Below are 10,500 nucleotides of genomic sequence, written 5' to 3'. Positions count from 1 at the left end.
AAGAAATTTAAAAATTCTATGGGGAAAATTTAGTACTTTAGTTCTTTTTTCAGTCAACATAGTAGTTAATTGACCACTAGTCCTTAATCAATTCCATAGTCAAGTCTATAGTCTATGCTATAGTCTAGTCTATAGTCTAGTCTATAGTATAGTCTATAGTCAAGTCTATAGTCTAGTCTATAGTCTAGTCTATAGTCTAGTCTATAGTCTAGTCTATAGTCTAGTCTATAGTCTAGTCTATAGTCTAGTCTATAGTCTAGTCTATAGTATAGTCTATAGTCTAGTCTATAGTCTAGTCTATAGTCTAGTCTATAGTCTAGTCTATAGTCTAGTCTATAGTCTAGTCTTTTTTTTTTTTTTCCTGTAGGTAGGTGAAAATCTTGCACCAGATACCCATGACTTGGGTTATGTCGGATTCCTACCGACTAAAAACACCTCCTATCTCTTCCGGCAACCCTGCGGGACTGTCTGCTACGATATTACTTCGCAGGGCCGGATAGACTTAATTAGTCTCTACTTCTTGTTGCAACAGAATCTTTCTGATTTTCTCTTCTTCTCTCAGTTTTACATGTATTCCTTTGATAAGGCTGCACACCGCATTCCAGTTCTCTTTCCTTTTTATCATAACGCTTGTTATGTTTTCTACATTTATACTCTCTCCTATGATTTCTTCTGTGACTAATCGCTCGCTTTCGAATCTTGTGCAGCTGAACAGAACGTGTTCTGCGTCTTCGATTTGGTTCTTGCAAACTGGACAATTAGGTGACGTGTCCAGTCGAAATTTGTACAGGTAGTGCCTATACCCTCCGTGACCAGTGAGGAATTGCGTCATGTGGTAATTTACTTCTCCGTGGGATCTGTATAGCCAAGGATCTATTCTTGGGATCAATCTAAAGGTCCACCTTCCTTTTTGACTTTCTTCCCATCTCTTCTGCCATGCTTGGATAGATTTAATTCTCTCTATGTGTGGGATCTCGTTTGCGTTTAGTGGGCTTGATTTTTTGCGCACATACACACGTTTTGCTTCGTCGGCCAGTATATCGATTGGGATCATGCCGGCTATAACATAAGCTGCATCATCTGACGTTGTTCTGTAAGCGCTACATACTCTTAGAGCGCAAAGTCTATACACGGAGTTTAATTTCTTTGCCACTGACTTAATTTTAAGAGCTTCCGACCATATAGGGGCAGCGTATAAAATCGTTGATTTCACTACTGTAGATATTAGTCTTCTTTTGTTCTGTTTTGGGCCTCCAACGTTTGGCATCATTCTTGATAATGCTGTCGCGATATTCGATGCTTTAGAACTTATTTTTTCGATATGTCGTTTGAAGTTCAGTCTGTCGTCTATCACCACTCCAAGGTACGTGAGCTGCTGTTGGGATGTGATAGTGTGGTTTCCAATTTCTATGCTTATTTCTTCTCGTTTTCGGCGACTGGTTATCAAAACTGCTTCTGTTTTATGTTCGGCTAATTCTAAGCCGCATGATTTCATCCATGACCTGACAGCATGTACTGTTTCATTCGCTATTAGTTCAATTTCATCAATATGTCTAGAAGTGACAACAATTACAATATCATCCGCAAAACATACTGTGTTCGCTTCGTCTGGTATTCTAAGGTTTAATACGTCGTTGTACATGCTTATTTCCTGATTCCACCAATAGATTGGTTGGCGGTTTCCCGCAAGCCTTCGTTTCGGCATGGATATATCGCACGCCTCTCTAATTTTCGACATTAGTTGTTCGACCATTTCAGATGCTGTACCCTCCAGAGTCGGAAAACTAGTAATTGCCTCTTTAAAGACTTCTTCGTCTAACTTAGCAGATGCCCATCCTTTATAGATTGGCTGTGCGATGTTTTTTGGGTACCTTCCCTCTGATTGATCAATGGAGAAAATAATGGCCTGGTGGTCGCTGTGTGTGTACTGCTCGCTGACATTCCAAGCTAGTGTTCTTGTTAATGAACTACTTACAAATGTAAGATCCACTATTGAACCTAGCCCTCTTGCTCTAAATGTGCTTGCATCTCCTTTGTTGGCCAAGATTAAATCATCGCTGGAAAATGTTTCCAGTAAGATGCGGCCTCTGTTGTTGGTTGTCCTACTTCCCCATTCAGTAGCCCAAGCATTAAAATCTCCTGCGATAATTTTTGGGTTATGCAGTTCTGCGTCTCTTTTCAGTCGAGCTAGCATATGTTCGAAATGTTCAATCGAAGCGCTAGGAGGAGAATAGCAGCTATATATGTAAATACCTCCTACTTTGGCCCTTACGAATCCTTCAACTAGTTGTTTTTGATTACTCTCAATAGCAAGTTTTCCACATGCCCATATCGCGGTTTTGTCCGAGGAGTCCTTAACCCAAGCGTTTGATTTTAAATTTCTATGTTCTTCACATATGATGGCGACATCAACACGAGTTTCGCAAATAGTTTGCGAAAGCAGGTCCTGTGCCGCCCGACAATGGTTGAGATTTATTTGGATTAATCTCATCTGCGGCGTTTTTCCAGCGCTTCTCTGAAGACTGGACATCTTCCACTACCTGCCACGTGGTTGGCTTCTGCTTTATTCATTTCTCTGCAGAACATACATTCAAGATCACCTGTGCAATCCTTCGCTATGTGTCCGCTTTTTCCACACCTTCTACATAGTTTAGATCTGTCGTGGGGGTTTTTACAGGACCAGGCCATGTGTCCAAACTCCAGGCACCTAAACATTGTCGTAGATCTACCTTTTCCCTTAGTCTATAGTCTAGTCTATAGTCTAGTCTATAGTCTAGTCTATAGTCTAGTCTATAGTCTAGTCTATAGTCTAGTCTATAGTCTAGTCTATAGTCTAGTCTATAGTCTAGTCTATAGTCTAGTCTATAGTCTAGTCTATAGTCTAGTCTATAGTCTAGTCTATAGTCTAGTCTATAGTCTAGTCTATAGTCTAGTCTATAGTCTAGTCTATAGTCTAGTCTATAGTCTAGTCTATTAGTCTAGTCTATAGTCTAGTCTATAGTCTAGTCTATAGTCTAGTCTATAGTCTAGTCTATAGTCTAGTCTATAGTCTAGTCTATAGTCTATAGTCTAGTCTATAGTCTAGTCTATAGTCTAGTCTATAGTCTAGTCTATAGTCTAGTCTATAGTCTAGTCTATAGTCTAGTCTAGTCTAGTCTATAGTCTAGTCTATAGTCTAGTCTATAGTCTAGTCTATAGTCTAGTCTATAGTCTAGTCTATAGTCTAGTCTATAGTCTAGTCTAGTCTAGTCTATAGTCTAGTCTATAGTCTAGTCTATAGTCTAGTCTATAGTCTAGTCTATAGTCTAGTCTATAGTCTAGTCTATAGTCTAGTCTAGTCAGTATAGTCTATATAGTCTAGTCTATAGTCTAGTCTACAGTCTAGTCTATAGTCTAGTCTATAGTCTAGTCTATAGTCTAGTCTATAGTCTAGTCTATAGTCTAGTCTACAGTCTAGTATAGTCTAGTCTATAGTCTAGTCTATAGTCTAGTCTATAGTCTAGTCTATAGTCTAGTCTATAGTCTAGTCTAGTCTATAGTCTAGTCTATAGTCTAGTCTATAGTCTATTCTATAGTCTAGTCTATAGTCTAGTCTAGATAGTCTGCTATAGTCTATAGTCTAGTCTAGTCCTAGTCTAGTCTCTAGTTAGTCTATAGTCTAGTCTATGTCTAGTAGTCCTAGTCTATAGTCTAGTCTATAGTCTAGTCTATAGGTCTAGTCTATAGTCTAGTCTATAGTCTTCTAGTCTTGTCTAAAGTCTAGTCTAGTCTTAGTCCTAGTCTATCTAGTCTATAGTCTAGTCTATAGTCATGTCTCTATAGTCTAGTCTATAGTCAGTCTATGTCCTAGTCTATAGTAGTCTATAGTCTAGTCTATATAGTTAGTCTAGTCTAGTCTATAGTCTAGTCTATAGTCTAGTTATAGTCCTATCTATAGTCTATCTGATTCTAGTCTATAGTCTAGTCGATAGTCTAGTCTATAGTCTAGTGTATAGTCTAGTTTATTGTCTAGTCTATATCTACCCTCTAGTTTAGTCTACTAGTCTAGTCTATATGAAAGGCGGCGTGCATGACAAAGCGTCGCCCTTTGTTCGTCCATTTATCGGTGCTGAGTCCAAGTGTGACTATAACGCTATCATAGACAATCTTAGGGTACTAACGGGATTACTTGCTGGACATTGTGATCTTAGATAGATATAAAATCCCATATATTCACTCTAGCCAACTCTTTAACTAATTTATGTAGATTCTGAGAAATCGTGATAAAACTTGCCCGAAGTCAGTTGTATATTTCAAAAATTATATTTATTAATTAAATTGTATTCTCAAATAAATACACACATAAACAATTAGTATATTTTTAAAATTTATTTACAAATTTTTTTATTTTTATATATTTTTCCATTTTTTATTAATATTTTTTTTTATTTATTTCTTCTCTGTTTCTATAATAAATAACATTAAATTGCAAATCGTTTACAGTCTTTCGTTACTCTCACACACTCAAAAAATGCAGCTACTTAAAAACTAACAAAAAAATAATAATTATAAAGAATTATTTTAATTAATTACAAGAAAAAAATATCAATTGTTTTTTGTTTTTTTTTTTTAATAAAATTTATGCTATGCTTAAATTTTATATAAAACAAGTTAAAACGGTTTTTAAAGGTTTAAGAAGGAGGTGGAGAGGAGGTTTTAATAGTTTAAAAGGTTTTATTTTGTGTTATATTAAACTGGCAACTCTTAGAACTAAATGAATACTTGGTTAAAAAAAAAAAATATATGTTAAATATTGTTAGCATTCTGCTGTTAATGTTAACCTTGCTGTTAGTGGGTTAATAGTAGTTGTTGTTTTTTGTAGTTTTATGTACATTTATTTCTGTTGGTGTTTTCAAAACACACGATCACGCAATACTAAACTTAGTGGAGTTTTAGGCGCTAATAAAAATTCAAATTCCGTTTCCAGCGGTTTGGTAAAACTAACATCGAAGGCAAGTAAAATCTATAAAAGAAAAGGAATATTTTATTAAGAAATTATTTCAATATTTTATGGGTTTTGTGGTAATACCTTTGCCAGCAGTAACACAATTTCCATTTCCACAAAACGTTTACCCGGACACGTTCTTTTGCCAATGCCAAAAGGCACTACTATGGTTGAACTTTCAATATTTACACTAAAATTACCCTCAGTGTCGATCCATCTTTCGGGACGGAATGTTTTGGCCTCTTTAAAGTTGTTGTCCTTGTGACAGGCAATCATATTTTGACACAGGACTACGGTCTGGAAAATAATATAAAAGAATATTTGTTCATTAAATTCTAGTTCATAAACTAGTCAATAGTCTAGTTCTTAGTCTTAAACACAGACTAGTCGATAAACTTGCCCATAGACTAGTTTATAGATAACTTAATATGCTACTCCATGGACTGGTCAATGTACTAGTCCAAAGACTATTGAATAAGATTGTGCATAGATTAGTTAATAGGTTAGTTCATAGTCTAGTCCATAGACTAGTCCATGGACTAGTCAATATAGTCCTTAGTCTAGTCCATAGACTAGTTCATAGTGTAATCCACAGACTAATAAATAGACTTCTCCAAAGAATAGTTTAGTGCAGAGAGATCTTAATTGGCTAGTTAATAGACTAGTCCTTAGTTAAGCCCATAGACTATTTAATAGGCTAGTCCATAGGATAGTCAATAGTGTAGTCCAGAGACTAGTCAACAGTCTTGTCTAGAGATTCTAGTCCAGATTAAGATCTCTAATAGGCTAGTTCATATAATCTTCTATATACTAGTCTTTAGTTTAATCCATAGACTAGTCTATAGGCCTTCCCATGGTCTAGACCATGGACTAGTCAATAAACTAGTTCATGGTTTAGTCCAGAGACTAGTAAATAGGCTTACCCATAGACTAGTTAATAGGCTAGTCAATAGTCTAGTCCAGAGACTACTAAATAGGCTTTTCCAAAGACTAGTTAATAGGCTAGTCCATAGTCTAGAGAGATCTTAATAGGCTAGAGAGATCTTAATAGACTAGTCGATATGATTGCCCATAGAGTAGTTAATAGGCTAGTCCATAGAATAGTCAATAGTCTAGTCCTGACGCTTGTCTATAGTCTTGTAAATAGGCTTGTACATAGACTAGTCCACAGTCTAGTCCAGAGAGATCTTAATAGGCTAGTTCATAGAATCTTCAATAGACTAGTTTTTAGTTTAGTCGATATACTGGTCGATAGGCTTGCCAAAAGTCTAGTCCATGTACTAGTCAATTTACTATTTCATAGTCTAGTCCAGAGATTAGTCAATAGGCTTCCCCATAGATAAGTTAATAGGCAAGTCCATAGACTACTCATTATCCTAGCTACTGGACTAGCCAATGGATTAGTGTATAGTCTAGTCCTTAGAGTAGTCAATAGGTTCTGCCCATAAGCTAGATCATAGACTGGTCAATAGAGTAGTCCTTATTCTAGTCCATAGTCTATAGGCTACGTCATAGACTAGTGAATATACTAGTCCATGTACTAGTCAATATAATAGTCCACGATTTAGTCAATATACTAATCTATGGTCTAGTCCAAAAACTAAAATATATTTTTAGATATGCAGTTCAGATTAAATCCAGATTTTCAAGTTGAACTTAAGTCCTTTTGTTCCAATTTCGATATTCTCTACTTACCCCTGCTTTTAAATTATAACCGGATAATTGCATATCCTCTTCTAAAATTCTCGCCAAACAAAACGCCGTTGGCCTAATGCGATACGATTCCTGAATGCAGGCCTTTGTATAGGTGGCATTTGTAAAAGCGTCTTGTAAAATTAAAGTACTACGATATTCCCGAAACTCCTCCAATATTCTAGTAATAACCTCAGGACTACTAGTAACAGAACTTAAAACAAATAGTAAAGTATTGGCCAACTGTAATTCAAGGCGAAAAAAGAAAAATATATATTATTTGTCACAACCAACTAAATGGTAATACTCACCGTTTCAATGCCGGCCGCTATAAAATCAATAATCGCCGATTTTTTATCCCTTATATCCAGATCTTTTATTTCCAATATATTCAAAAAGACACTGCGCAAATCATCGTCGTGATGCATGAAATTGGCATTATTTTCTTCCAATGCTTTATCCACCATTTCCGAAATCACACTAGGCATGAACTGAGAAGTTACTTTCTAGATTTCTTAAGAGCTGTACAAGAATGTTAGGTTGGTCTTTAGTAACTTACTCGTAAATAGTATCCTCGGCACGGGCAAATTCACGATACGTTCTGGTGGGGAAATATTTCCACAGACCCAAACCGTAATAGGAGTCACGTTGCGATATAAACAATTGTTTAACGGCACCCGCTAGTTGTTTGATTTTTTCCGGTTGTTCTGAATTGGTGGATAGAAAACCCATACGTCTGCCCAGCATAAGAGTACAGACAGCCTCTAAGCCCATTAAATTGGCTATATCCTCAAAGTTACGTACCTCAAATGTGTGGGGATTACGTTGGGCCCTTAAAACGTCTATAAAATCATCGCACACTAAATTTAGGGCTGGCAAAAAGTTTTGCAATATACGGGGCGATGTTATATAGGAGGTAAGTGATGAACGTAATTTTTGCCATGTAGGACCCTGTCTAAACAGAAGCCATTTTTAATACAACCATAAATAAATTGTGTTTAAGCCTGGAGAGGCCCACCAACACTTACTCATTTACTATGCCCACACTGGCATAACGATCGGGTTTCGAACGTCTATAGGTGACCACAATTTCGGTGGGTGGTCTAAAGGGATACTTGCTGGGATACTTCAATACCTTTTCCAAATCGGCTCTATTAAAGAGATGAACTATGGGTATGCCTGAAGGCATAACTTCCAATACAATATCACCATATTTACGATTAAGATCTGTTAAGGAGACAAGAGAATTATTATTTGAACTTAATTTTCTAATCCGAAAAAAGTTTTACCTACCCGCATACACTTCATGCAAAGTAGACATTTTGTATTTACGAAAAAACACCATAAAAATCCATTTTGTCCCTAACAAAGGCAACGATTTGGGACCCGGTATATCCCACACACCTTTGGGCCGTATCTCACGCGCATGATAGTAATCGTTGTCGGTTATTATAGAAGCCTCTGAATCTTTGGCAAATTTATGCAATTGATCGGATTTTATCAGCAAGGGTTTGATGTAACTCTCGGAAAATTTACGCAAATCAAAATTACAATAGAAGGCCAGTAGAATGGCAATTGCCATTAGTAACACAATAGCCATAACCATAGAAAATCTAGGAAAAAAAATTATTAAAATATTTTCAATTAATATTAATTCATTTTCTAAAAAATTTGTTTGTTGTCATTATTTAGCACAACAACTAGTTTGTGTGATTTTAGTTCAAGGTTTAAATTAATGTAAAATTTTTGTAATATCAGATAATAAATTTTGAGAAATAACTTGTTTTTTTTTTTCTAAACTAAATGCGAATTGTTGCATTTATTTGAATTTCATAACTGAAGGAAATCAAGAAATAATTAATACGTATTTTTTTCCAAATGCACGGTGGGCTGTGAGCCATAATTTTGTTAAGGAAATAAAGTTGAATTATTAAAAAAAAATAATTTCAGAAATTTTGATTAAAACCCCTCTGCCCTGTTAGATTAAGTCCTAGCATGTTAGTACATGTCTGCAACATACATATACTTTGAGTTACAAACGTTATGACAACTACTACCCACTTTTCAATTAATTTTCTTACATAAATATTTATTTATTCTAATATTTCTAATGCTTATCACTGTTGCCCCCCTATATGGATGCAAAAAACTTTTGCAATCATTAGTTGGGGTCTATTGAAGTGTTAGACAAATAACTGGTAGAAATTTAAGTTTTGCTGCTTGTGTTTATTTTTTTTGCTTTTCGAAACAAACAATCAGACAAAAACTACGCTAGACTAACAAAAACTTCAACTGTCTGGCAACTGTCTAACCGGTATTTAAATATTTATTTAGTTATGGTGCCTAAACGCTGCAATTTTTGTTATCTGTCAAATCAGGGTGTAAATTAATTATACACTTAAGGAAACAATTTCATTACATTTTCTGAGTTACAAAGTCACGTCTTGTGTCTTTAGTGCTCACTATAATCTAGTCTATAGTGCAGACTATAGTCTACAGTTAATACTGTAGTCTAGTCTAGACTCTATAGTTCAGTTGTAGTCTAAACTATAGTCCCGACTATAGTCTAGTCTGTAGTCCAGTCTATAGTCTGGACTATAGTGTAGTCTATAGTCTGGCCTATAGTGTATTCTATAGTACAGACTATATTCTAGTCTATAGGCCAGACTATAGTCTAGTCTAAAGTTCAGACTAGTCTTTATTCCAGACTATCGTCTAGTCTATAGTCCAGACTATAGTGTAGTCTATAGTCCAGACTATAGTCTAGTCTAAGTCCAGATTGTAGTCTAGTCTATAGCCCAGACCATAAACTAGTGTATAGCCCACACTATAGTCTAGTCTAGACTCTATAGTTCAGAATATAGTCTAGTCTATAGTTCAGACTTTAGTCTAGTCTGTAGTCCAGACTATAGTCTAGTAAATAGTCCAGACTATATTCTAGTCTATAGTCCAGACTATATTCTAGTCTATAGTCCAGACTATATTCTAGTCTATAGTCCAGAGTATATTCTAATCTTTACGCCAGACTTTAGTCTAGTCTATGTGCCAGACAATAGTCTAGTCTATAGTCCAGACTATAGTTTAGTCTATAGTCCAGACTATAGTCTAGTCTATAGGACAGACTAAAGTCTAGTCTATGTGCCAGACAATAGTCTAGTCCATAGTCCAGACTATAGTCAAGTCTATAGTCCAGACTATAGTCTGGTCTATAGTCCAGGCTATAGTCTAGTCTGTAGTCCACAGTATAGTCTAGTCTATAGCTCAAACTTTAGTTTAGTCTATAGGCCAGACTATAGTCTAGTCTATGTGCCAGACTAGTCTATAGTCCAGACTATAGTCTAGTCTATAGTCCAGACTATAGTCTAGTCTATAGTCCACACTACAGTCTAGTCTATAGTATAGTCTGTAATACAGTCTGGTCTGTAGTTCAGACTATAGCCTAGAATATAATTCAGACTATAGTCTAGTCTATACTCCAGACTATAATCTAGTCTAGTCAAGACTATAGCTAAAATATAGTTCAGACTATAGTCTAGTATGTAGTCCAGACTATAGTCTATTCTATAGTCCAGACTGTAGTCTAGTCTATAGTCCAGACTGTAGTCTAGTCTGTAGTCCAGACTGTAGTCTATAGTCCAGACTACAGTGTAGTCTATAGTCCAGACTACAGTGTAGTCTATAGTCCAGACTTTAGTCTAGTCTATAGTTCACACTATAGTCCAGTCTATAGTCCAGACCATAGTCTAGTCTGTAGTAAAGACTATAGTCTGGTCTGTAGTTCAGACTATAGCCTAGAATATAATTCAGACTATAGTCTAGTCTGT

General features: G+C 35.8%; 1 protein-coding gene across 4 annotated transcripts in view; it reads right to left on the bottom strand.

Annotated features, from left to right (window-relative positions):
• Nucleotides 1-4,377: 4,377 nt before the first annotated feature.
• The window catches only part of LOC119602150 (ecdysone 20-monooxygenase), a 49,501-nt gene continuing 43,378 nt past the window's right edge, over nt 4,378-10,500 (bottom strand). For 3 of the 4 annotated variants that reach the window (XM_037953505.1, XM_037953506.1, XM_037953507.1), the window contains exons 2-8: nt 7,970-8,289; nt 7,705-7,903; nt 7,236-7,631; nt 6,988-7,156; nt 6,680-6,919; nt 5,069-5,281; nt 4,378-5,002 (exon numbers count right to left, since the gene is read on the bottom strand). In XM_037953505.1, the coding sequence (XP_037809433.1) occupies nt 4,892-5,002; nt 5,069-5,281; nt 6,680-6,919; nt 6,988-7,156; nt 7,236-7,631; nt 7,705-7,903; nt 7,970-8,282 (1,641 nt within the window). In that variant the 5' untranslated portion in view covers nt 8,283-8,289 and the 3' untranslated portion in view covers nt 4,378-4,891. Of the gene's footprint in view, nt 5,003-5,068; nt 5,282-6,679; nt 6,920-6,987; nt 7,157-7,235; nt 7,632-7,704; nt 7,904-7,965; nt 8,290-10,500 lie in introns of those variants that run through there. The other variant, XM_037953508.1, reaches the window with a different exon arrangement.

This window comes from Lucilia sericata, unplaced genomic scaffold (genome assembly GCF_015586225.1).
Source record: "Lucilia sericata isolate MDLA Ls3-8-SP2 unplaced genomic scaffold, ASM1558622v1 Contig000210F_arrow, whole genome shotgun sequence".
In the NCBI taxonomy this organism is placed as follows: Eukaryota; Metazoa; Arthropoda; class Insecta; order Diptera; family Calliphoridae; genus Lucilia; species Lucilia sericata.
This window is presented reverse-complemented; position numbering and strand designations above follow the sequence as displayed.